This window comes from Choloepus didactylus, chromosome 6 (genome assembly GCF_015220235.1).
Source record: "Choloepus didactylus isolate mChoDid1 chromosome 6, mChoDid1.pri, whole genome shotgun sequence".
NCBI lineage: Eukaryota > Metazoa > Chordata > Mammalia > Pilosa > Megalonychidae > Choloepus > Choloepus didactylus.
Window position 1 is genome coordinate 129,063,284 of NC_051312.1, and position 27,688 is coordinate 129,090,971.

The 27,688-nt window shown below is 39.7% G+C and overlaps 1 protein-coding gene across 21 annotated transcripts in view; it reads left to right on the forward strand.

Annotated features, from left to right (window-relative positions):
* Nucleotides 1-1,002: 1,002 nt before the first annotated feature.
* Nucleotides 1,003-27,688, forward strand: part of NCAM1 (neural cell adhesion molecule 1) — a 312,777-nt gene continuing 286,091 nt past the window's right edge. For 20 of the 21 annotated variants that reach the window (XM_037841459.1, XM_037841460.1, XM_037841458.1 and 17 more), the window contains exon 1: nt 1,087-1,279. In XM_037841459.1, the coding sequence (XP_037697387.1) occupies nt 1,228-1,279 (52 nt within the window). In that variant the 5' untranslated portion in view covers nt 1,087-1,227. Of the gene's footprint in view, nt 1,280-27,688 lie in introns of all 21 variants that reach the window. The other variant, XM_037841466.1, reaches the window with a different exon arrangement.

Sequence of the window (27,688 nt, forward strand, 5' to 3'; positions counted from 1 at the left end):
TGCAATTTAGCCTCTAAAACCCCTTGGGCTTCCGGTTCTTCCAACCTTTGTTCCTTAAACACTCAAGCAGCCTGGTTCAGGTCCTGAGACAGGTTTATTTTTATCCTGCCTCCCCCTTCTTTTTAAAGTATAGCTGTGAGATTAAATGAAGCTCCTTCCTGTTGGTAGCTCAGTGATCTTCTACGCTAATATCTTTAAGAATTGAGGTTGTATCTCCTTGCAAGAAAATATTATTTAATATTGCTCCTATATTATAGGACATGCATCAAAGGCTTGGTGTTCTCAGACCACAGAATTCAAAATTTATAAACAAGATACATCCCCATTATCTTCCCGTTATTTCTGGAAAATCCTTCTAAGCATCTGTGTTTTCTTCTACTTAAGTTGCTTCCCACCCCCTTCCCCTGGGATCTGATGACTTGTTATATGTTGCTACTCCGTGGGAGAGCAAATTTCATAGCCCGTATAAAACAAACAAACAAACACCACCAAAAGAAAACCCAGCAACAATAATCCCCCACCATTTCCAAATTTCTAATTTTCTGAACTTAAAAAAAAAAAAAAATCCTAGGCTGTCCTTGTGTTTCAAGAATCTTGGGATCTAAATGGAGGAATTCGACAACTCTGGAAATCTAACCAAACCTAAGATTTGGTTTTTGTTATTTGTTATTATTAAAATATCCAAACTCCTGATTAAGAAGGCTAGATAGCCAGAGGGACCGCGGAGGCGGGGGAGGGGGCAGTGTGAAAAAGAAATCCGAGCTCTGCCTGGGAGACTGCTCATGAAAGATCCTGACTCCTCCGGCAGCTCCAGGCCGAGTTTTGCAGGCTGCCGCATCTGCCTCCCCTGTCTCTCTTACCTCCTTGATGTTCGGCACTATTTGTGGCCGGCGTGGTGGAAGGACACAGTGAGGTTCTCACCCCGCCCCCAGCCCCCCCTTCCGCCCCACTCTCATCCCCAGTTTCATCAAAGCGAACCCGGGCCAGCGCAAGGATCTCCGAGTTGCGAGTGTGCTGAGGCTGGGACTGTCACTCATTCTGCGATCAGCGCGTGAACGCAGCTCGGCAGCCGCTGGCAGGAAACAATTCTGCAAAAATAATCATACTCAGCCTGGCAATTGTCTGCCCCTAGGTCTGTTGCTCTGCCGCCGTCCACACTCGCTGCAAGAAGGGGGAGGGCACAGAATTTACCGCGGCAAGAACATCCCTCCCAGCCAGCAGATTACAATGCTGCAAACTAAGGATCTCATCTGGACTTTGTTTTTCCTGGGAATCGCAGGTACATTTTCTTTTTTCTCAATCTAATTTGTTAATCGCTCCCTTTCCCGTACTCTTCCCCCAAGAAACAGTTATTCTGGATGGTCTTTATGTGGAATGCTTGAAGTGGTCATTTCCATCGAGGTGAGAAAAGAGCGCACCACCCTTCTTGCCCACCCGAGTCCCGCGCCCTCCCGGGCTGCGCTGGACCCAGGCTGCCTCCCCGCGTCGCGATCGCCTGGCGGGCCCCTCCAGCGCGCCCACCCTTCCCACTTTGTGTGCTCGAGACGTTGGGAGCGGAGCTCGCGGCTCCCGGGGACGCTGCGGCCGTGCGGTTGACGGGCAGCGCTCCTTCCCCGAAGGCGGGCGGCGGGGCGGGGATGTCGTGGTTCGGGTGGTGCCGCCGCCCAGTCTCGGGTTCTGCGAGGAAGGGACTTGTCAGCTCCGGCTCGGGGAATAGCGAACAATAAGGCCCGGGCAGCCGTCTCCGATCGTTATTTCCCTGGTTCTAATAAAGTGGGTCTCGCAGCCTTCGCTTCCCCCTCCCCCGGCAAATAACGGTTTGCAAAATCGGGCGAAACGGGCAAAATCGCTTGTCTGTGTGGCCGTTGAAATGACGTTAGTTTTTCATTTGCCAAATTGAGGGTTAGTTGCAAACCCTGCTCTCGGTCTGAAGCACGGAGGGATGGGAGGGTCGAGCGCCGCGTTTTGACAGGAGGAAGTGAGGAGGGGCGGAGGGCGAGGAGGGCGTGATCTGGGATGCCTGGTGTGTGTGCGCGCGGGTGTGCGCGCGTGTGTCTTTACACGCACTGAGAGCCTAGTGTTGCACGGTGCAAGAGAAGAATAGCAGGTAGTTGCTCGAAACACCTCGTCCTGGTCTCCTTTCTTTGGGCGAGGTTCCTGATCCTGGCAAAGTGCGAACAATGGGGAGCTGGAAAGAAGACAGTAGTGATGCTGCCGCGGAGGGCGGTTGCTGCGCCGCCGCCCAGAGAACCTCGGCAGCCAGGAGGGAGGTTCATTTTGGTATTTCCATTCCGGTCTCCCTGGAAGATTCTTCTGTGCGTGCCCGCCCTTCCCTTCAGCTGCTCCTCCGCTCCCCCCGACTCCTCCCGGTCCCCAAAGGATTTGCGCTTGGTCGCGTATGGGCTGGAGGAGAGGGGAAAAAAAAAAAAAGGCAGGGGCCGCAGAGAGCTGGGTGGAGTGGGCGGACGTTCTGGGTTGGGGGCGTCTGCTGGGAAAAGCCCCAGCACCCGGGGAAAGCCGAGAGGAGGAGGGGGTTGCGTGGCGGCGGTCGCCACTGCCAGGTGCCGCTGGATCTGCCCTAGAGGGCCGAGCCCGGGCGGGGGAAGCGCGCAGGGCGGGCCGGGGAGCACCCAGTGCGCCCCCTCCCCAGGCGGCACGGGAGTAGCGCTCCGCCACCGCCTCCTACCAACTTGGGTCCCTCCCCTGGCGACCAATCAGAGCGAGGTTAGCTGGGCGGGAAGCCGTGAGAGGCTTTTATTGCGGCGCGGGTGGCGGCTGGGAGCTGCCAGGACCGGCTCACAGGGTTCCAGCCTAACGGTCTCGCTCGCTCACCCCTTGCCGGGAGAAACCCCGCCCTGCGGCTGGGTCCCCAGCCTGCCCGGTAGCTTCCGAGTAAATAAAATGGAGACTAGGGGTTCACCGAGAGGTCTTCTTGTCCGGCCCGCCCTTGGTCACCCAGTCGTGCCTCTTTCACGCCGACTTGGAGCAGACCCTCCTTCCCACCCATACCCCACTGTCCCACCCGCCCCGCGTTGTTGGGGTCTGAGCACGTCGCCTGGAAGGGCGCTGCCCGGAAAGCCCAGGGCTGAGTAGCCGGGCGCAGCGGCGCGCGTGCGCTGACCGGCGGGCCGGGGCCGCTGCTGTCCGCGGGGTGGGCGGGGGCGGAGCCTTACAGGGGGGCGGAGATCTGACCGCGGACCCCTCCCCCCCCGCCACCTGGTTGGGGGCAGCCCCAGGGTTGCCCTTTTCCGTGGTGCGGTGGGTCCCCGCGGCACGACCTCCCCGTTTGGGAAGGGGAGAGGTATGTCTGTGACCCCTTCCCCTCTGAGTGGGGGCGTGACAATGGGTACCTGATCTTCTAGAGCCTTTTGGGGGATTGTCGGGAGGTCCTTCCCGTCCTCGTGATGGGTTTAACCAGTGTTTCCATCCCGAGAGAGTTGCAGGCAGATACCTGACCTGGAAATCCCATTGGGTCCTTTTGGATATTCGTGGATGCCCAGCCAAGGGCGGCATTCACACCAATGTCTAGTGTTCGCTGGAAGGAAAGCGTTCTCATTCCTGGCCAGAGGTACGCGGTACCATGAGGGTAGGAAGAAGGCAGAACACATACAGGGTTGCTTAACAAAAGAAAGAAGTTGAATCGTTTTCCAAAGAGAAGTGATATTTCCATTAAAGTGTGGGTTTCTACCACAGATTTTTCTTAATATTGAAGAATTCAAGTCAAAGTGTCAGGACAAAAATAACACACACGAACACGTAATTTCTTTTTTTTTTCTTTTTTTGCCTCAAATGTTTTAGCATCTCCAGGGACTCCAGTAATTCAGGTGGTGTCCTCCAGCCCTGTGCCTGTGAAAATTTAAATACGAGATGTGCTAACCTTAACATACTAAACCAGTCAGGTCTGCTCCTCCTCTCTCATTTTGGATTCTTCTTTTCCTTAGGAATGAAAGTGATAGGTTGTGGAATTGCATGGTAAATTTGAATCTATTCTAACAGCAATTGTGGATGTTGTGTGGAAAAATTGCTTGAATGATTTGGAATGGTTAAGTCACATGCTTATTTGGTAATTTTACAGTCTTCTACCAGTTTAACTCAGAAAAATCAAAGAATGGATAGAACTGGTTTCTAGCAACTTTGCACCAGATTAAGAACAAAGAGCTCCTTTGCTATTTTACAAAACCTAATGCATCTCTAAAGTATATGTACTGTCCCTCACTAAACGAATTAAGATGTCTTTTAGTAATGTTTGCATGGAAATAATTACAAAGAACCGTATTTTCTCCTTGATTTCCGTTTTAAGATTGGAAATGTGTCTTGCTGGAAAAAATTTAACTGAATGTAATAATGCCATCATTATGGATGGTAAAACCTTAAGCAACTCTATCCAAAGATCAAACAGATAAGTTTTTTCCAACAGATATTAGCATATTTAAAAATATTGAAAATAACTTAGAATTTCGTTCAAATACAACAGAGTTTGAAACAAAAAGGGAATAAAATCTGAACATTGTTGGAGTGAGTTACTGTTTCTGCTACAAAGGTCCTAAAGATCTGGCAACTTTTCATTAGTCTCCAATGTGCATTATTCTTTTAAGTTACTTCTTCAAGATGCTCCTTCTCTCTTCCCCCACCTGATTGAGCTTGGCTTTTTTCCAGATACCTTCACCAAGGATCTTTTTTTTTTGTTTCTAAATAATACTGGATGAGCAGAAACAGCAGTACATAAACTAAGATCTGAACTATAAGATACTTGCTCAGTAAAAGAGGTTCATTCAGGTTTTTTCCTGTGCTGAATAATTAAATTGTTTGCTGATTTAAATGGTGACTTGTTTCTTGAGCCTGATAGTTCAAGAAATAAGGTAGCAATTGTTTCCAAAATTAAAAATACAGTATGGGATGGCATACCATCTGCAAGACAGCAATAAGAGGGAGAAATTATTCACGTGAAACCCTCAAATTTTAAGTTTTGCATAGTGCTTCTTCTCTTTGGTTTACATTTATCACTAAATGAACTCAGATAGGGAGCATGTAATTTAATGTACATAATCTGTATCTATATTTTTCTGTCACAGGGAACACTGTCTTAATTGCCTTTCAAAATAAATAGCAACATTTTCTCATTCTAAAACTAATCTTTAGGCATGACAGATGTTTTTGTTCATTACAGAACTCAGTTTCTTAAATTATAGACAGTATTTTGTAAACTTCGCACTGCTTGAAATATCGACTTTGGAACTTCTGGTCCAACCACTTAATTTTTTAAGGCAACAAAGCCTCTAGTTTACTATTAATTTGATGAATTCCCCATATTTATGTCTACCAGTGTTAAAGAACTGTGGCCACTCTCCAGACTGAAAGTGGCTTCAATGCCATTGGCAGACCTCCAGAGATATTTTTTTTTTTTAAATCATCATTTTATTGAGATATATTCACATACCACGCAGTCATACAAAACAAATTGTACTTTCGATTGTTTACAGTACCATTACATAGTTGTACATTCATCACCTAAATCAATCCCTGACACCTTCATTAGCACACACACAAAAATAACAAGAATAATAATTAGAGTGAAAAAGAGCAATTGAAGTAAAAAAGAACACTGGGTACCTTTGTCTGTTTGTTTCCTTCCCCTACTTTTCTACACATCCATCCATAAACTAGACAAAGTGGTGTTTGGTCCTTATGGCTTTCCCAATCCCATTGTCACCCCTCATAAGCTACATTTTTATACAACTGTCTTCGAGATTCATGGGTTCTGGGTTGTAGTTTGATAGTTTCAGGTATCCACCACCAGCTACCCCAATTCTTTAGAACCTAAAAAGGGTTGTCTAAAGTGTGCATAAGAGTGCCCACCAGAGTGACCTCTCGGCTCCTTTTGGAATCTCTCTGCCACTGAAGCTTATTTCATTTCCTTTCACATCCCCCTTTTGGTCAAGAAGATGTTCCAGAGATATTTTACAGTCCTTACTGTCTTGGTATAAAATAAGTGATTGACTACCTGTTGCTAAAGAGAGGTTTGAACTCTCCGTGGTGACCTTGGGTAGTGGTGATGGAGCGCAGGACTGGTTGACAGGGAGGGGGATGAAGACACCACACTTGCTGCTGTCACTCTGCTGATGACAGTCCTAGCCTGTTGGGAGACAAAGGCATTTTCAAAAGGTTCTCCTCTACTACTTGAGTTTTGAAGCACACAGATGTTCTGTGGTGCCCAGATAAACTATTTTAATGTAAATTCCATAATAGATAATTCCTCTGTTTGGTGACCTAACAAATAGTAGGTTAGGGGATATCTGGAACTTCAAAAGAAATGGCAGCAAATTATGGATAGCATTTTACTAATCTTTAAAATGGGTTATAAATTTTAAGCACAATTGAAAGCATGAATCAGATGGCTGTATGTAATGACTGCACTTTACATCAAAAAGACTAAGATTTTTTGTTGTTAAAAAGGAAAAATTTTGAGGAAAATTCAGAAGAGAATTTCGTACTTAAAATATTCATCAAGTATTTGAGCAATATTGGGAGAGATGAATTTTAGGAAGGGGGAAACTCCCAGGGATCTCTCTAAATCCTAATGATTAATTCTCTGTGAGGTCCAGAGTTTTAATATTAGAAAACAATGCCGTGAAGCTATTATCAATAATAGAGGTGGATATACTTACTCTATGGGGCAGTAAAATATTGAAGTAAATCTAAAGGTCACAGTCATTGCTACCTCTAGTCCTTTTTGTTATTAACTCTTGGTGCCAAGCCTTCAAACCATTTGCTGATGTAAAGGGTTGTAAATTATTTGGCTTTGGCAGTGGTGCCATTATGCCCTTTCATTTCATGGTGTGGAAATGCTGTCGCTCAGCTGCAGATGCTCATTAGGAACCTTGCCTTTTGATGTTGGTCTGGGTGCCAAATGGCGGTCTTTCAGGCGGTTTCAGTACATTACATTTAACATGCTCTTCGGCCATGTCTACATGCAGCCCCTGAGTTAGCTGGTTTTCAGTTAAGTCGACACATGCCCCTTCCAGCAGTATTAATTTAGCTGCCAAACAATTGGAGATTCAAAGAGGACTACACTCAAGGATAAGCCATTTTGTCTATCTTGTGTATGTATGTTTTTGAAAAAAGATTTTAATAAATTATTATGCATTCTTTTTCTCCAAAATATATATAATTCTTTCACTTGAATTTAGACTGTGTTAATGGTGTGAATTAAAAAACTTGCATAAAGCTCCGTTCCACTGTGAGATCTGATTGAGTACTTTTCAGGTTTTAGCAGCAAACACTGGCAACATCTGGATCAGTTTTCTATTCTTTGTTATTCCTTTAAATGAGATGGCATGTACAAAGTCCTTTGTTTTATATTAATCTGTTTTTTGGTATCTGATTACCTCATCATTTAGGAATTTTATAGTAATGTCACATTGTTTGAGATTGAGTTACATTAGGTATCCTCTTAAATAGTAGATCAGATATGTTTATTGCGTGCCAGCTTTTTATCATCGCCTCTGTGGGGAGTTACGAAGGCCTGAGACAACATAATTTCTGCTGTCAGGGAATTCTGTACGTGGTATAGCATGGAGATTAAGAGTGTTAGGCAACCCCAGGTTGGTTTCTGATCTTGAACAAGTTTTATAACTTTTCAAAGTTTCAGTTTCCTCCTCTGTAAAATGGGAAAAATAGGAAAGCCTGCTTATTTGGCTCTTAGTGAATAAAATAGAGACCACAGGGCTGCATTATATGTAAGCTGTATTTATTTATGGGAAGAAGGATGTCTGTGGATCTAGAAAAAAATTACCATTCAGAAATAGAGCTTTCTTTTTTTAGAGGCCTTAAAAAGCAATGTTAGGAGAACATGACTTTTTTAATGATTAGAACTATACTTTTAAAATCGATTGCCAAATATGCCTGCACTGTCATTTTGGGTATGAATGCTTTAGGGAGAAGAGTGGTTTGATTATAAAATGGAGAGCTGTTAGCACAGAGGTGGATCTAGTTTCCTTGGGGTCTTCTTTAAGGAGAATACAAAACTCTCTTGCTTTTGCAAAATTTAGAAAACATATGACCATGAGAACATATAACTGGGCCCTAGTACCCAGAGCCTTGGAAGGGGGGTCCATGCAATTGAGGGACCCTAAAAACAACAACCCCTGCATTATAGTCAGTGTTTTGGCTGCTTGGATACATCTGCTTGAGAATATAGCTAATTGTCACAGTTTGCTAAATATGCCCTTCATAAAGGATGTTTGTGTAGAACTTTGAAGTTTAGCATCGCACATCAAAATCAAAGTTATTTTTGAAGAAAAGAAGCAATTTGATCTTTCTTTAAGAGATAATCTTAAGTGAGATCTGAGGGGATTTAATATTTCTCACTGCTGATATTTCTGTAAATTACTAACTAGACTAAAATAAAGTAATTGCTATTATTATTCAAATGAGTCAGACATAAGTGCCCTATTGGCGAGCTGGAAAGTAGTTTTGCCAGCTAAAGGCATGTGATATTGGAGGAGACACTGAAGCTTTTGTTTGAGCTAAGAAGAGATAAACTGGATATATAATGCCAATAATTATCTCTTAATCATCACTATACTGTTTACAGAGCACTTTGATATACATTATATCAGTTAATATTCACATAGTTTTTTCAATAAATATTTATTGAGTCCTTGCTCTGTGCTGGGTGGTGGGACTATAGTGAAGAATGAAGCATACATGGTCACTGTTTTCATAGAGCTTCAAATCTAATAGTGGGGAGGAATGCCAACATTAAACAAGGAAAACCCACACACGCATATTTACAATTACATATTGCGATAAGAACTGAAGAAAGGAACAGGCTGCGATGAGAGATCATGGGGGGACATCTCCACTTTTTATGCGGAGGTAGGGAAAAAGGCCTCTGTAAAGAGGTAACATTTAAACAACTGTGAAATAGGAAGGACAGATGGTATTCCCATTTTAAGGTATGATTGACTGACTCCTTGTTTCACCAAACATTGAATTATGACACATGTTCCTGAGTTCCTTAATTCAGCAGACCTTCCTGAAATCTTGAGAAGGTCAGAAGGCTTCAGGTATCATGCTGGGTTGTAGATTCTAAAGTCGAGATACGCCTCTGTCTGTAGAGCTCACAATCTCGTTCAGGAGAGAGACATGCTATGCCTGCAAATTGAGGCATGAATTAAAGGCCTGTGAAGCACAAGGAGGGAAGCAGTTAATTCTGCCAGGGACACCCTTGAGCTGGACTTGGAGGCTGAGTGTGCCTCCATTAGGTGGAGGAAGCAGGAGAGGTGATGCAGGCAGAGCCCACACCTGAGCAGCAGTAGAGACCTGAAAACACACAGTAGTTCACACAACAGCGGGGTGTGCAGTCTTGGGGAGCGGCGGGTGTCAGAGATTAGGAGAAAAATATTCTTTACGGTTGAGCATGTTAGGTCTTGAAAGGGGAACTGAGGCTGAGAAAGGTTAAATGACTTACGTAGGTGGAGTGGGACCCGACTTGCATTAGCTGGCTCCATTTCATCCTTGTCTAAAGAAAGGATAATTTGAATGCACATTGCATCCGAATACACAGGCAGCTAACCAATGATATAGAAATGAGTTCACATGGCTTCTGGACTGAGTCTGACTGAAGTGACCGGGATGGACATGGCAGACTGGCCAGTATCAAGAGCTTTGGAGTCTGAAAGATCTGGGTTGAGTCCACTGACCAAAAATGACGTTCTGTAAGTTGCTACCCTTCTGAGCCTGCTTCCTACCTATAAAGTAGGGATAATGCCACCACTCTTAGAGGGTCTTGGTGAGCTTACATAAAATTGCATATGAAAAGCAACTGATACCCAGTAGATTCTCAATGTGTACTTTTAAAAAGTTTACCTTGAACAGAGATTTTATTTGAAATGTTTTTTAACCAGGTGTACTGTAGATACTATTTGCAAATTTCTATGCTAAGGGCTGAGGGCAAAGACAAAATAAATTCAAGAACACTATACTTGTCCTTCAGAAGGTTGCAGGTAGCTGGGGAGAAAAACACTTAATCCAAACAGTTGTGAAAGCGTGAAAAAGTGCCTAAATGGAGGTAGGAAATAATTGTGAGATGAGTTTAAAGTGGCAGAAACCATCTTGGTGGGTTTTAATACCTGAAAAATATGTGGAAGAGCTAGGACTTGTATTAGTAGGGAGGGGAAGGGCCCATTTCCCTACAGGAGGAGATGGGTCTAGCAAGAGAATCGTTTTGAAGAGCGGCGAAAGCAGACCGCATATTGGATGGGTCACACTGAAATCTTAAATGCCAGACAAAGGGGTAGAGAAATGATAGAGAAATCATTTTTAAAAATGTTTAGAGGATACTCAGAGATGGCAACTGGACGTCTGCTCTGCTAGGCTCTGGGTTTGTTACTAACCATCTATGAATTAGCAGAGAGATAAGTAGGAGAAAATTGGTATATCTTTGAAGGACCTAAAGGGATTTTAGTTTTTATGTAACAGCCACAGTAGTGGCTGGACAAAATAATGGGTTAGTAAAAGGATTTTTATTACTATATGAAAGATCTACTAGATGAGGGAGGGCCCAGAAGTTGGGAGATAGGGGATCCTGTTAAAGCTGGCTTGGAGGCCAGTGCAGTCCGATGAAAATGCCTTGCTTTATGAAGTAGAAATATTTGTAGTGTGGGGAAAGGGTACAGTTGGGCTTAGATTCAGAAGATCTGGGTTCTAGATTTAACTCTGCTACTAATCAGCCATGTGAATTTATGTAAATTACTTAACTTCTTTGAACCACAATTTTCTCACCTGACTATGAGAATCAAGTAAGATAATATATGTGAAATACCTTGGAAACCAAAATACTCTAGAGCTGTACCCATTATGAAAAGACAAGTAGCTGAGAAGTTTTATAAAAACCAAATTTTATGTACCAGAGTAGCTTGCTCAATTAAAGAAATCCTACTGTGATATATTTTATAGAGCAGATCTTCTTGGAAAGATAAATTTGTAATGGCTTTGGGAAATGATAAAAGGGCATAGCTGAGATGTTAAGATGACAAATCAATCATCAAGGGCATCAGAGGATCCAAAATGGTAGATGACAGAGAGAGAAAGATTATGTTTTAATTTACAAACCCAAGGGAATGAAATGTTCATGATAATTTGAGAAATTGAGAAAGATAAATAACCTCAGTGTGGGACACCTTAAGTTTTAGAAAAAGTTTGGGCATTTTAGTATCTTAATTTGTAGGTAAGTATTTTTCAAACTGTAGATAGTAAGATCTATTTAGTTGGCCTCTGTCAGCATTTAAAAAGAAGGAAAGAAGGGAGGAAGGAAGGACATTAAGTAGAAAAGAGAGTGTATCTTATGTATACACAAATTACATGCATTTTGTGGAACTTTTGTTTCAGTTATGTGAATTTAACTCTGCTACTAATCAGCCATGTGAATTTATGTAAATTACTTAACTTTGAACTTTTGTTATGTGAATGTGTGTGTGTAATATGTGACCCGGTTATGATGGAAAACATATCTTATTGTGGCTCATGTCAAAATAGTTTGAGAGCTGCTGTCTTATATGGAGGACATGGAACTGGAGAGTGGTGAAACAATTTGCAGTGGAGCGAGAGAATATCAGAGATACAGGGTAGAAACATAATGGGTTGTGGGGGAGGGTAAGAAGAAATGACAGCGAAAGGAATTATTGAGCATCTAAGCAGTCTCTTAGCTGCAGGCTGTAAAAAAAAAAAAAACACCCACAAAAGTCTATAAGGTCTGATACCTTGACCTCTGCGCTTACCGTCTGTTTGGAAATGAAAAGATCATTGGGAATACAAGGTAGCATCTAAAGCAAAATATGTGGCACCTGAGATTTCAGAGGCAGGAGAACGATTACCTGGGTACCCAGGGGTGGTTGAAGAACTATTCCCAAAGTAAGTGAGAGTTGATGGAGGCTTTGGAGGAATGATAGCTCTGCTGAGAGGGAGGGTAAACACACTAGGTATACAGGTTATATGTTTGGGAGGTAGCTGGAGGGAGCCAGCGAAGGATACTAAGGAGATTCGGAGGTTCCAGTAGTTTATATGCTCTTTAAGACCAGGGAACACATTTTATGCTTTCTTGTATCTGTCTCCCTTGTCAGCATCTAGAATGGTATCTTGTTTATAAATCAGAAAATAGTATGGAACAAATAGAGGAAACCAGAGCTGCTTAGTTGTGTGAAGGCCTAGGTTAGAAATGTATAATAATGATCAATGAAAAAAAATGCTGGAAACAAATAGTGTATCTATAATCCCAATTTTGCTTTAAAAACCTCTTTCACTACATCATTAAGACTGGAAGAAGATAAATAATGAGCATATATTGCTTTGCAATCAGATGTAAAACAAATAGTGCAGTAAAAAAGAGGGCAGCGGTATTTGCACAGTTAAGAATGCCAGGGAGATGAGACTTAAATAAGAATTTTGGATTTGTTTCAGAGGAGATCGTAGGGGACCTTAGAAAATAATTTCAGTTGAATAGTGAAATTCAAGTTCTTTATTTAGAACCAAAGACTGATGTCCAGAACACTACAAAAAATTTAAAAGGAAGGAACGTAAGAGTGTTAGGTTGGGTGAAGGCTTTAAACTGAGGGCCATCTAGGTTTATTTAACGGAGGGTAAAGAGCCAGGTGTGAGGAGAAAGGTGATGGACGACCCTTTTGCAGGAGAGTGGGATGAATTCGTGTGAGAAGAAATGGATAAAGTTAGGTGTTTTTATCCCAGTGATTTCATTTATCATGTGAGAGGATACTATTTATACATAGTTTTGTCTTCTTACATTGTTGGCCATGACATTCTTACCTTTATTTCTGTACCTTTAAAACATTTTTAGATCTATGTACAGCAAAAGCTTTTTCTGAAGTTTGTTCCACTTGTCACAGATTACATGCATGATTTTCATCAGATTGGCAAAGGAAGTGGAAAGGACTGTGACTGAATATTTTTCTGCTGTTCTTTTATTCATATTCATCTGAGAGCGTCCGTTCTGTTTGTACAAGGTGGAGCCAAGCTTCGGCTAAGTCCCAGTTGCTATATGAGAATTGGATTTAGGCCACAACATGGCAGCCTAAAAGATCTGTTATCACCAGCATGAAAAGATGCAAATCTAGTGCAAGCTCTTTGATTTGAGTTGGTGATTATAAATCATCTTCCTTTCCTAGTTTAGTGTCTCCTTTTGGTGTTCTAGAGGCAGTACATCCTCTAGAGGGCGCCTGGTGGGCGTTTGGCTCCTGACCTACATATTGAAGTGCTCTTGCTTTCTAGTTACGTGACCCTGAGCCAGTTATTTAATCTCGCCAATGCTCAGTTTATTTATCTGTAAAACAGGGGTAATACTACTTGCCTAATAGGGTTATTGTGAGGACGAAATGAGGTAATTCATACAACTGTCTGGCATGTAGTAAAGCTGAGTAATTTTTTCTCATTTTCTTTTTACTAGCGTTCACAGTGAAGGGTTATACAATTAGCGTTGGATTTAAGTATCGATCATGATTAGAATCACATTCTTTCCATGTATTTTTTATTCTCTGAGAATTTTAGATCACCATGAGTTGCAGTTGAATTAGGAATGCTATAGCTTTTTGTGTAGCTGTTTTACCTCCTTGTCGAAGGGAAGTCCAGTGGATCTTGATTTTGAGAAAAGTAGAATTAAAAAAAAAAAACTGGTTTACATAGATTCAGCTTTCTATTTGCATAGGGTTAATATTAAATCTTCCAATTTGCCACAATATTGAAGCCATACAATTTAGTGGATTTAAATAATGGTGGCTGCTGTTCATCAGCAACACTTCGCTAATCTAGAAGTCATTTATCTGGCAATCTTAATTCTTTGGGATATAGCCAAGAATGCAGAAGTAAGGAAAAGAAGCCTGTGAATAGCCAAAATAGATATCCTAAAGTCTGAATTGTGTGTACCTGACCCATAGCTCTAAAACTTTATTCAGAAAGAGTCCGCACATTCTTAATTAATTTCCTACCTACTACCACATTTGTAAAGTCTCTAGTATTAAGGTTAGAATCAAGGAAACATGATTGCTGGGTACAGGTACACTGATAGCAAGAAGATGTAGTAACTTGAGAGCAAGAAAAGAATGGAAAAAACAAAACAAAACAAAAAAAACAACAGATTCCAGAACACAAAAAAAGCTTATCAGTCTTAGCCATTTAGTATTTGGTAAAAAAATAAAACAAAACAACAGCCCTATTTATCACGAAATGCCAAGGATGTGTCTGTGACACAGTGCAGTATAATTAATAAGTATCCGTAATTAAACCTCATTTAGAAAACTAACTATGGCCTATTTGCTGAAGAGACTGAAGCAGCAGACAACAATTTTGTGGATTCAATTGCTGCGATCACATGACCTTCGTGTTCAGATCTGTGCTAGAATGACTTCAGAGGAGTTTCCATATAATTGGAAAGATTAAACAAACGTAAACATAGGTGCCATTGTCTTTGTCAATATCGAGTTGGAATGAAAAGATAATAAAATTAGTGTTACTCATTTGGAAAATTCACTCAGGAGACACTCTAATCCCCAAGGATTTAGGACAAATAAGATCTTATATTTCATTTTTCTAAAGTGATCTTTTTACATATGGCTCTCAGCTTGGTTGAAGTCCATTGCTATTAATTTACCAGTAAGAGAAGGTGGGCCAGCCAGTTTCTCTTTTTCTGCTAAACTATAGTAAATTATTTTGAAATTTAAGATCTTAACAACTCGCTCAAGTAATTGGAGGTAATTGGTTGTCATTCCTTCCTTCTCTCTTGAATTTAATTTTTTTTAATAAAAATAACATGTCTACATTGCTTAAAAAGTTAAATGGTTTTATATGGCTTATAATAAAAAACATAATGCCCTATTCCAACCTTCTCTATCCCTTCTCATCCTTCGTCACCCCTCCCACCTCTGATTTCAGTTCCCCAAGGGAACTATTTACTACTCATTTAGCTGTTTCTTCAGTTTAAGCCTCCATATTTGTTTTATACTTCATTTATTTTTCAGTTTTAGGTATTATTGATTGATTTCTTCCTATGAAAAAATGCCCACCCCTCCAATTCCTTTACATGGCCTCTCATTATAGCTATTTTTCTGGTTTTGATTGGACCAATATCTAATGCTTACATTATTAGGACTATGTAAATATTATTCACAGCTGGCCCTTGAGGAATTCTGTCATTAGAATCCCTTTCTTACATAACGTTTTGTTTTTCCTGGAGTTCATAATGGCCTCAATTTTCCTTTGCTTAGTTTTCTCTCTATCGCTAATTCAGCCTCAAATTCTCAGACTGAACTATAAATCCCCTCTTAATATGTTCAAACATGGTTGTTCCCCCCACCCCTCCCCTGGGAACATATATCCTTGACCTTTTCCTCCTTCTTTAATCTGGATTGTTGGTTTTCTGGACTTGCTGCACAGCTCTTGTTCTGGGATTTCTTTTCACCATCACTCTGGGAATTTGGGAATTTCCTTTACCTGTCTCCTTTGTTGGACTCTCTGTTTTCTGTATACCTTGTTGTCTTATTTCTTTACTTTCTTGTTTTTGAGGAGCATATGCCCCAGAAGTTTTGTTTTGTTTTTGTTTTTCAAAAAAAAAAAGGTTACACAAAAGTAAATTTATTGAGACCTTGAATGCATATCTGGAAATTTGTTTATTTTACTCTCATAGTTAATTGATATTGATTCTCAAGGTTGGCAGATGTTTTCCCCAAGAATTTTGAAGGCATACCGCCATTGTTTTCTAGCTTGCAGTGCTGCAGTTGTAAAGTCCAGTTCCATTGTGATTCCTGATGCATGGCGGTAACCACTTGTAGCTTATCGTTGTGTATGTGTGTGTGTGTGTGTGTGTGTGTGTGTATTCATTAGGTTGAAGTTAGTGGTGAACTGAGTGTTAGATTTAAATTTGGAGCTGATTGAGAACCCTCCGAAGGCCTTCTTTCAGTGTTCATAATTACTCAAGCCAAAGCAGACTTTTCAAATCCTTTCTCTCACATGTTTTAGTATAGAATTTCTGAAATTGAAAGAAGCTTGCAGAGTTCTCAAAGGAAAAGGTAAATGCTCCATGGAGACATCAAATGCAAGGACCTATAAAGATACATGTTTATGGAGCCACAAGGGAATTGATGATTTAAGGAGTAAGGGCCAGTCTCTCATTTTTGTGGAAACTTTTCTGAACTCAGGAGTCCCCAAAAGATTCCAGGGTGGCCTGATGCCACATTTCTTGGGTGTAAGGACATGGGCTTGGCAGTGATGGCTACTAACCAGAATAAGAGTGGTTTTGTGAACGCATTTGCAAATGGCTATGTCCCAGATTTGTTGGGCAACGGGAACCTTCACTAGAAATGTTCACTTAATCTAGTATTTATGGGATAATTTCTGCATTTCATGTCATTTGTCTAGGAGTTGGAGATAAAAGATGAATATATTCAATAGCTTTGAAAAATTCAAGACTGCGGTCTAAGCTGTTTTTGGCTACATTTGTAATATTTATTCCTGTGCAGTGGCTCTGAAGACAACCTTGAAATGTCAGAGAAAGATAACTAAGAGTTATTTACTCCTTTCTCATGTTTTTCTATTTTGTGTGTGTAACTTAAAATTACTCATCCCATGTTTAAAGTTTAACATTTTCATCAAAGAAAACCATCTGTCATAATGAAGTAAAAAAGGGATATTGTATGATATTTTTTGAAGCTACGAGATTAAAAATGAGTCAAGTGAACTGCCCTAGATTACAGTTTGAGGTCATTTGAGCTAAATTGGCTTTGGAATCAGAATTAAAATTATCAGTTAGACCCAATTTAGTTAACTGGTCATGAAGGCAGTTCATTCCCCTGCCTCCTTTCTCATAAAAAGAATATTTTTTATTGTCTGTACTTCCTTACAATCAAATTATATAGGCATTATTTTTTAGAAGATAACATTTCACACAGTAATTGATTTAGGTATTTAAGAGTAGTATATATAAAGAAACGTGAATAACCATTTATTATTTGGTTTTGTAGAGACATTTACAGCAGATCCTTGTAAGTCACTGGGAGGTAAATCAATACATTCCTCTCAGCTTTATTTTTGCTTTCCTGTGCAATATTAAGAGAATAGTTGTAGCAAACAACCTCAGACATTTAAATTATTTTATTTAACCATAACAATAAATGCATGCTTGGGGATATTTTTTAAAATACTTATATTATAAATATAATTATTTTAACAATTTAAGTATGCATTTCTAAATATTAAACTGATTGTTACATGTTAAGTGAGTTTAATATGTAGTTTTAAAATCAGCTTAATATGAGACATTTAAAATGAGTGCCATTACTAATTTAGTTTTCACATTCATCTTTTTTAAATTTATAGACTAGAACTAATAAATTAGTTCTTTTTCTTTTTCAATTAACAATTTCTTAATTTAAAATTTGCAAGTACAAAGGAAGAAAGCAATTTTGACCTACAGATGAACTTAATACAGTTAAATATGGAGTTGGTCATGTTTCTGATGCTCTGTAGAATCTAGGCATTTAAGTAACTCAGGCTAGTTGGACACTAGAATTTCAGAAGGAAACAAAAATGTTTGAATGACTTGCAGATGTTCCTGAAATGACTCTAATAGCTGTCCTGGTAGAAAACTGGTAGTATGCAGATGTTGCAGTCACCTTCTCATTGGCTGATAAAGAGTCACATGTCCTGGGATTTGGAACTATTGGCAAGAAGATGCGTTTGATTTTTAAGGCATGATTAGTTTTAACCTTTATATATTTCTGAAATACACTGTCTGAAATTCAATTTGAAGTTGCAAATCTCATTCATATCTAACTTCTTATCTTAAAGCTAAATCTATAGAGTTCTTTAAAAAATGAGCTTAAAGATCAAATTTATATTTTGACTTTTAATACACTGATTTAAAAATTCATATCCTGAGTAAAACTTTTGAGATGATGATTTCTTGTTTAAAACATTGTATAGAAATGCCAAGTAATTATATGACTGTAATCTCTGCATGAGACTTTGTTGGTGGAAATAGGCCAATCAAAAAAATTGATGAGACAAGGGAAATTTTTATTAAGGAAGGTTTAACAATCAGATCTGGCATGTCTGTATTTTCTTGGAGCCTGGCAAAAATCACCAAGGAAACATGCAATTAGAAATGCTTTTTAAATTAATTTATTAAGGTTAAATGTGCATATGTAAGTAATCTGTACTACAAATATTCTATTTTCTTTATAGCATTGGTTTATTGAAAAAATTTCTTTTACTTTTCCATGAAAACAGAGCCTTATATTAAATGTAACAATAATTTAGTAAAGTTACTAGCTTTATAAAGGTACATAAAAATTAGATTGATTACCATTATAATAATTTCTTAGTCTTAGTTTGGAACTTAAAACAAACCTAAAAATTCACAAGTTTTACAAAGGTACACACCAGACAGATCATTTGCTTTTTAAAAATAAAGTGCAGTTTCTTAAAAAGAATATGTAGCTTGAATGTTGCTCCATACAATGAGTTTCCTAGATTTGGGGGAAAAAATATATTGGAATCAATAGTTGACCATAGATTTAAGCATGATACAAAAGGTTTAAAAATCTAAATCGTCATTGTTTACAAAATATTGGCAAATTAAGGCTAAAGCGCTTGGTGTTATTGTGTAATCTTCTGTTTAAAAATAAACAGTGGAAATAATTGTAGAAACCTCTGGGTTTAGAAAAGCTTGTTGGTGGTTCTTCACATCCTACTAAAAAAGCAGGCTGTCTTTGCATATTAATCACTCTGTGAAAGGAAGCTTGCCTTATTTGCATTGTGCATGCACTAAGAAGTCCAGTAGTGTGGCTGAGAAAAAAATGGGGGGATTGTAATTGTTGTTCTCAAAAGGGTTTTTATTCCATTCAAGTGGAAGAGCTGAATGCTGGAGAATTAGTGTACTGTTTGGTGGAAGAAGAGTCCCTTTTGGCCACTGCATTTCATGTGCTGCAGTCCTAGTAAGGATCCTGAATGTTGGGGCAAAAAGCAGAGTGACTCATCCTACTGTGATGTTGTCCAGTTCTTGTAGATTTCTGTAATTTTGTAAGCACTTTCGTTTGTTATTTCTCCAAAAAGAGTTAAAATTAAAGTCTGGCAAAATATGCAATATTGGCCATCTCAGGAGAAGAATTAAACATCAACCAAAAAAAAAAAATCGGATCTTTATAGATTGCATTCGTGGGGTGGAGGGTTGTGTAGGGTTAGGGGGACACAATTATAAAATTAGTTAAATATGTAACAGTATTGCTTTTATAAAAAATATGTGATTTGGCTAACGCCTTGCAGATATAATATGCTCCCCTCAATTTATTTGAAATGATATATTTGAGATTATCTTAGCAATAATTGCATTTTTGTGTGTGTGGTTTATTTTAAGAATCTGATTAAAAATTGAGAATAAGCTGCAGAAATGTTCTTAATGTTATTGAGCCTTCCTTTTTAAATAAAATCTCATAAGACAAGCTACTTTTAATGTTTCTCTTCTACGTGGTGAAAGGTACAACTCCGTGAAGTCTTCTCCCTTCCACTCTTGTCCCAGCCAGCACCAGCCATATGAGGCATATGAGCTTCCCAAACCTCAAATATGTACGTTTTTAATGTTGACTGGCTTATACTTTGGACCGGTCTAGTACACTTTATATGTTTTAGTGTCTCTCTCTTTTTTTAAAAAAATTCTACACAGAATATGGCACTCCCAGTTAGATTCTGAACTGTTTGAGGGAGGGAATGCACCATTATCTGTGTACACATACAGTATTTTGACAATTCAATGATTGTATGTAATTGCGGAGACAAAGCTTATTGTTCTAAATGATTTTGTTAAACATTCGAAGGTAATTAACTGACTTTTAAAGGTTGTACACAAGTTTTACTAAAAAACTGCTTGACTCAAGTATTTGATGACAGATTTTTTGGTATATTTAGTATCTTTGGCTATCAGTTTACTTTTTATTGCCCTCTTCAACATTGTATGGATGTGGTTATTTGCCAGTTGAACACAGGTCCTTTGATGATACCTTTTATATTTTATTTGAATTGCTTTCTACAATATTAATGTACTTGGAAATTGCATTTAATTTGGGTTTATGCAGAGTATTCTGTGGATTTTAGTGTGTGTTTGGATTGCTGTTCTAAAGAATAGATGTAGTCAAGTAGTAGTTTGAAAAAATAGGACTGGTAAAAAATAACACTGATAGAAAAACAAACCAACACACCATTTTTACCATTCACAAAAAGACCCTAATAGATTTCATAGTAAATTTATCGTCCATAAAAAATATATTAGTGATTTGCTTTTCTACAGTCTTTGTTCTACGCATACTGTTAGAGCTCATAGTTAATTTATTTTGGGGGGATGGGGGGCTTCCCAGCCTTGCCTTGATTCTGATCGTAGAGGGAAAACTTTCCATCTTTCACCATAAAGTAGGATGTTAGCTGTGGTCTTTTTATCATGTTGAGGGATGCTATTCCTAGTGTACTAAGTGTTTTTATTGAGAAAAGGTGCTCTATTTTGTCAAATGCCTTTTCTGCATCGATTGACATGATCAAGTAGGGTTTTTTTCCTTCATTCTGTTGATGTGGTGTATTACATTAGTTGATTTTCTCATGCTGAGCCAACCTTGCATACCAGGGATAAATTCCACTTGATCATGATGTATAATTCTTTTATTATGCTATTGGATTTGGTTTGTTAATGTTTTGTTGAGGATTTTTGCATCTAAATTTGTAAGACAGATATTGGCCTATGGTTTTCTTTTCTTGCGGTATCTTATCCAACTTTGGTATGAGGGTGACATTGGCCTCACAGAATGAATTAGGAAATGTTCCCTCCTCTTCAATTTTTTACAAGAGTTTGAGCAGAATTGGAGTTAAGTCTTCTTGGAATGTTTGGTAGAATTCGCCTATGAAACCATCTGGTCCAGCGCTTTTCTTTGTTGGGAGGTTTTTGATGACTGATTCAATCTCTTTACTAGTAATTGGTTTGTTGAGATCTTCTGTTTCTTTTTTGAGTCAATGTAGGTAGTTTGTGTGCTTTTAAGAATTTGTCCATTTCATCTAAGTTATCTAATTTATTGGCATACATTTGTTCATAGTATCCACTTATAGTCCTTTTTGTTTCTGTGGGATTGGTAGTGATATCCCCCTTTTAATTTCTGATTTTTTGTTACTTGTACCCTCTCTTTCTCTTTGTCAGTCTAGCTAAAGGTTTATCAATTTTATTGATCTTTTCAAAGAACCAACTTTTGGTTTTGTTGTTTCTCTCTGTTGTTCTTTTGTTTTCTATTTCACTTATCTCCACGCTAATCTTTGCTGTTTCCTTCCTTCTGCTCTCTTTGGGTTTAATTTGCTCTTCTTTTCCTAGTTCTTCCAGTTTTGAGGGTAACTTTCTGATTTGAAGTCTTTCTTCTTTTAAGCATTTAGAGCTATAAATTTCCCTTTCAGCACTGCCTTTTTCTTTACTGCCATAAGTTTTGGTATGTTGTATTTTCATTTTTATTCACCGTAAGCTATTTCTTAATTTTGCTTCTGATTTCCTCTTTAACTCATTGGTTATTTAATTTTCACATTTTTGTGAGTTTTCCCTTTCTCCCTCAGTTATTGATTTCTAGCTTGAACCTTTTTATTAAAAATATAAATTGCATTACAGATCTTTAGAATTGCATAGATTTCATAATAAATACAAAAGAATTATTCACCAACAAGACAGCTGGTATCAAAAACCATATGATCATCCCAATAGAGGCAGAAAAGGCATTTGACAAAATCCAACACCCTTTCATAAAAACACTCAACAAACTAGAAAGAGAAAAGAACTTTCCCAACCTGATAAAAGGCATATATGAAAAACTCAGAGCTACCATATTCAAAGGGTCAATAAACACATGAAAAGAGGTTCTACAACATTAGTTATTAGGGAAATGTAAATCAAAACCACAATGAGATGCAACTTCACACCCTTTAGAATGGCTGTAATCAAAAAGATATAATCAAGGACAACCTAAGATGGCAGCTAGGTGAGACAGGGCAAAAAAACACCTCCATGAAAAATACTAGATAAAAACCAGAAAGTGACCCAGAACACCAGTTTCAGTGATGCACCAGCTGGACAAGGTCTGCTAAAACCACAGGGAGCATGTACTTGGTGAAACCAGGAGTCTGCATTCTGAAATGAGTGAGTAAGCCGGCTGAAAGCCCCGTGGCCGCACTGCAGTGTGGGGAAACTGGGGGTTAGCGTTTGGAGATGGACTAGTTCTTTATAAAAACAAACAAACAAAAAAACCCAGGAGCTGCTGCAGTTGCGATGGTGAGAACTGCGCAGGGAAGCATGGCAGGAGCAGGCTGTGCCAACCTCTCGGTGTCTGGCATGGAGGATAGACCGCTGCTGATTCCCTCAGGGCCAGTGGGGCAGAGGGGAGATCCAAAAGGAGAAAGAAACTGCGCTGCTCGCAGCCGGCTCCCTGGTGGCCTGGAGACACTCCTGCCCGGGGCTGTACCCACAGCCCAGAGCCATGGAGCTGGGAAGGCGGAGCTGTGTGAAAAGTGGGGGGGTTGAGATGCCCCACTCAGCCATCTTTGCATCAGCCTGGGAGCGCCCCTGCACGGCCCGGCCGCCTGGGGCTTCCCTTGAGGGACGGCGTGCACTTGTGACGTAGCACAGCATTCCCTCAGCAGAGGCTCTGGAAGATCACAGCTGAGAAGGGGGGCCCGCTCAGAAAACCCAGGGACCCTACGTCAATGCCGGGGACTTGTGGGTCAGCAGCAGAGAAAATCTGGGGCAAAACTGAAATGAAGGCTTAGACTCTTGCAACAGCCTTGAATCTCCAGGAACACCTGGGAGATTTGATTATTAAAGCTGCCCTGCCTCCCTAACCACCCAGACACACACCCCACAAATTGTATTTTTTACAACTCGAAAGAACCCTATCAAGCAAAGCAAATGCCAAGAGGCCAAAAACAACAGAAAATCTTAATGCATATGATAAAACCAGACGATATGGAGAACCCAATCCCAGACACCCAAATCAAAATATCAGAAGAGACACAGTACTTGGTGCAGTTAATCAAAGGACTACAATCAAAGAACGAGAGCATGGCACAGGATATAAAGGACATGAAGAAGAACATGACACAGGATATAAAGGACATAAAGAAGACTCTAGAAGAGCATAAAGAAGACATTGCAAGAGTAAATAAAAAAATAGAAGATCTTATGGAAACAAAAGAAACTGTTGGCCAAATTAAAAAGACTCTGATACTCATCGTACAAGATAAGAGGAAGTTGAAAACAACTCAGTGTCCTAGAGGGCCACAGAACAGAAAATGAAAGAACAAAAGAAAGAATGGAGAAAAAAATCGAAAAAATCGAAATGGATCTCAGGGATACGATAGATAAAATAAAACTTCCAAATTTAAGACTCATTGGTGTCCCAGAAGGGGAAGAGAAGGGTAAAGGTCTAGAAAGAATATTCAAAGAAATTGTTGGGGAAAACTTCCCAAACCTTCTACACAATGTAAACACACAAAGCATAAATGCCCAGCGAACTCCAAATAGAATAAATCCAAATAAACCCACCCCAAGATATATTCTGATCGGACTGTCAAATACTGAAGAGAAGGAGCAAGTTCTGAAAGCAGCAAGAGAAAAGCAATTCACCACATACAAAGGAAACAACATAATACTAAGTTGTGATTACTCAGCGGCCACCATGGAGGCGAGAAGGCAGTGGCATGACATACTTAAAATGCTGAGAGAGAAAAATTTCCAACCAAGAATACTTTATCCAGCAAAACTCTCCTTCAAATTTGAGGGAGAGTTTAAATTTTTCACAAATAAATGCTGAGAGATTTTACCAATAAAAGACCTGCCCTACTTCAGATACTAAAGGAAGCCCTATCAACAGAGAAACAAAGAAAGAAGAGAGAGATATAGAGAATTTTAACAGACATATATAGAACCTTAAATCCCAAATCAGCAGGACACACATTTTTCTCTAGTGATCACGGATCTTTCTCCAGAATAGACCATATGCTGGGACATAAAACAAGCCTCAATAAAGTAAAAACAAAACAAAACAAAACAAAACAAAAAACAATTGAATATATTCAAAGCACATTCTCTGACCACAATGGAATACAAATAGAAGTCAATAATTTTTGAATTGTAACTCCACTATTTACTTTCTACATGATATAAAATACACAAACTCTAATGACAAAAAAAAAAAAGATATAATGTCAAGTGTTAATGATATGGAGAAATTGGAACCCTCATGTACTGCTGGTAGGAATGTAAAATGGTGCAGCTACTTTCGAAAAGAGCCTGGCAGTTTCTCCAAAGGTTAAACATAGGCATAGAATTCCCATATGACTCAGCAATTCCACTCCTAGATATGTATGCAAGAGAAATGAAAACATGTATCTGTACAAACCTTGTACATGAATGTTTATAGCAGCATTATGCATAATAGTCAAAGAGTGGAAACAAAGCAATGTCCATTAACAGATGAGTGGATAAATAAAATAGTATGTCCAGACAATGGAATATTATTTGGCAACAAAAAGTAATGAAGAACTGAGACATGCTACAATGTGGGTGAATCTTGAAAAGCATGCTAAGTGAAAGAAGCCAGTTACAGAAGATCACATATTGTATTATTACATTTACATGAAACACATTTCATATATAAACACACCAGTATGTTTTATATGTGTTACATATGTCATATTTGTCATATCACATGTATGTCTAAATATGTGTATTTATGTTTGTAGATACAAACAGAAAGCTGGTATATGCTGTCATTTAGAGAGAAAGAAGTAAACCATAGAATTTCTTTCAGTGAATTCTATGAAAGCCAAAGTGAAATTACCAATGACTTAAAAATTGCCATTTTATTAAAATTAATAGTAGATATTTTGGTAGGTGAAACAGAAGATGGTATAAAATAGAGATCTGTGAAACCAAGTATCACCCAACATGCTGGTTGACTTTGTGCCATGAGAGCTCATGGCATAAGAGTTTGCACATTACTTTACCCTTGCATAAGCTTTTCACTTGCTTAACTAGAATGAGACTCTCTTTCTTCCAAAGACATTGATCCTGTAAAGATAACTTCCTGAAGGGAAGGGGTTGTAATTGAGGTGGAGCATACAGAAAGCTTGAGCCTGAAAGCTTGGGGGAATGAGGGGAGGTGGCTAGCAACATTCTATTTCTTCAACTAGGTGCTGGTTACCAGGGTTTCCTCCTTACAGTAATTAATTAAACTGCATGTTTTTGGGTTGTGTATTATTGCATATATTTCACAGTAAAAAAGATTTAAATTAAAAAAAATGCCATCCCTATCGTTCAGGCATTTGCAGCCAAATGAAATGTGAAATATTTTCTTTAGTAGCATTTTAATGATCAATAGCACATATTTACACTAGAATTTTATTACACTAAATAGATGAAACTGCTTTTGGATAACTCACTGTATGTAGTCTTTGATCTTGAAATGTTTATGCAATCTACTTTTGCCTTCAGGCTTTCTTGAATGTCTAGACAATGTAGGTTTGGTTGAGGGCTGGCTCTATGAGCTGAGAGAGGTCAAAGTGGCTTTTATCCTTTTGACCAATTCAAAAGGGTGGTAATTTTCCCCCACTTGGTACAGAGAGGGTGCTGTGGGAGAACTGAGGGTGCTCAGAAAGGTTTGTACAGTTCCTCCTAGCAAGGGTGGGCAAACAAGCAGAAAGCAAGACAGAGGCACGAGCCTAAAATCACGTGGGATTCACTGTGGTTGGAGCAGAGGAGGAAGGCAGCGTTGGTGGGAAAGGAGACAAGACACAGAGAAGGGGCATCTTGCCAGCTGGGCCAGGGCTTTTGCATGTTCCTTGTAGATGAGTGATTCTCAAGGGAGAGATTAGTGTGGGTGTTTGTGGAGCAGCAAGGCAGGATCTTGAGGTGTGTGAGTTTCATATGAATCAAAAGGGGGCAAGGACTGAAAGGGTGGCGTTGAGAAGGCATCCGTGGAGTGTGAGTAGGGGATGGCTCCGGGGCAGGGGAAGCTGGTGGCAGGTGCTTGTGCAGGAGGAAGGCGAGGAGAGCTGGGACGAAGGCACTGCAGAGCAGCTGGAGGGAGGAGGCTGACTTGAGTTCTTAGCGCATTGATAAGCATTAGTGGACAGACGGGGCCTCTAAGGACACAGTCACAGTGCCGTGTTCTGGTGGGAATTGTAAGAAGGGAACAACATTGGGGATAAACTCAGAATTCTGGGAGAGCATATAGGAAGGGGATCGTGACTTTAGGGCTAAATCCCTGTAGGATGGGGCGGAAGTGGCCAGGCACCGGAGCTGGGGGAACGACCGCACCGCTGGCAAACAGTGAGCAGAGCCCCACTGTGGGAGTAGGAATTGCAGCCCGTGGGAGAGAGCTGGAAGATGTTCAGTTTAGCGTTACCAGGAGTGTGTGTCTGGAAATTAAGATGCGTAAACAGGATCAGAGTACATATTTTACCTCCAAGGTAAGGAGGTGGGGTTTAAGTAAAGGAGAGCCATATTCTTGTTTTAAAGACAAACTTATCCTTCACATCTATTTTATGGGGAAAAAATACCCTTCATCCCATTCCACAAAATACAAAGGTGCTGTCTAATACAATAACCATCAAAAATATAGCCCCTTTCTAATTGTACTTATCTTCTTTCATTTGTCCATTCATCCAATTAATCATCATTTGACAAGTCTGAGTGCTTTTTCTATTTAAAATATTCTGCTATAAGAACAAAATAATTGTAACAGCCACCACTTATTATGCACTTCCTTAAGTACCAAGCTAAGCCCTTTACATATATTTTCTCATTAGTCCTTCCAAGAACTATACATGAAGGAAGCTATTATCCCCTTTTACAGATAAAGATGCCTATTCTGGTCTCAGTGCACTGTCACCTTCCACCCAGCTAAACAAGCCATATCTAGACACATCCTGAACTCTTCCCTGCCCCTCATTTCCCATAAGTTACTAATCAAGCAGTCTTGACAATTCCACCTCCATAATTTCTCTGTAATTCATATCTCTACCTCCTTCTCCACTGTCACTATGTTATTGGTTAAGATCACCATCACCTTTCACATAGATCAGTGACTCTCCTCTGAGCTCCCTTCCCAGCTTTCAGTTTTTCTCCACTCTGATATGGGCAATATCTAGACTCTATATATTTTTCCACTGCCTCCCGCACTGTCAGCAGACAACCTTTGCTTTTATTTTACAGAAAAAATAGGAACCCTCAGATAAGAATTCTCTCACAAAACCTACAAATATACCCGTACCTATGCCATCTTTGCCTATTTGAGGTTGTTACTTTGTGTGGTAGATTGAGTCATGTACCCTGTGCCAGTTTGAGTGTATTGTGTCCCCCAAATGCCATTATCTTTATAGTCTTGTGTGGGGCAGAAGTTTTGGTGTTGGTTAGATTTGCTTGGAGTGTGCCCCACCCAGCTGTGGGAGATAATTTTGATGAGATGTTCCCATGGAGGCGTGGCCCCGCCCATTCGGGGTGGGCCTTGATCAGTGGAGCTATATAAATGAGCTGACTCAAAGAGGAAAGAGAGTGCAGCTGGGAGTGATGTTTTGAAGAGGAGCAAGCTTGCTAGAGAGGAACGTCCTGGGAGAA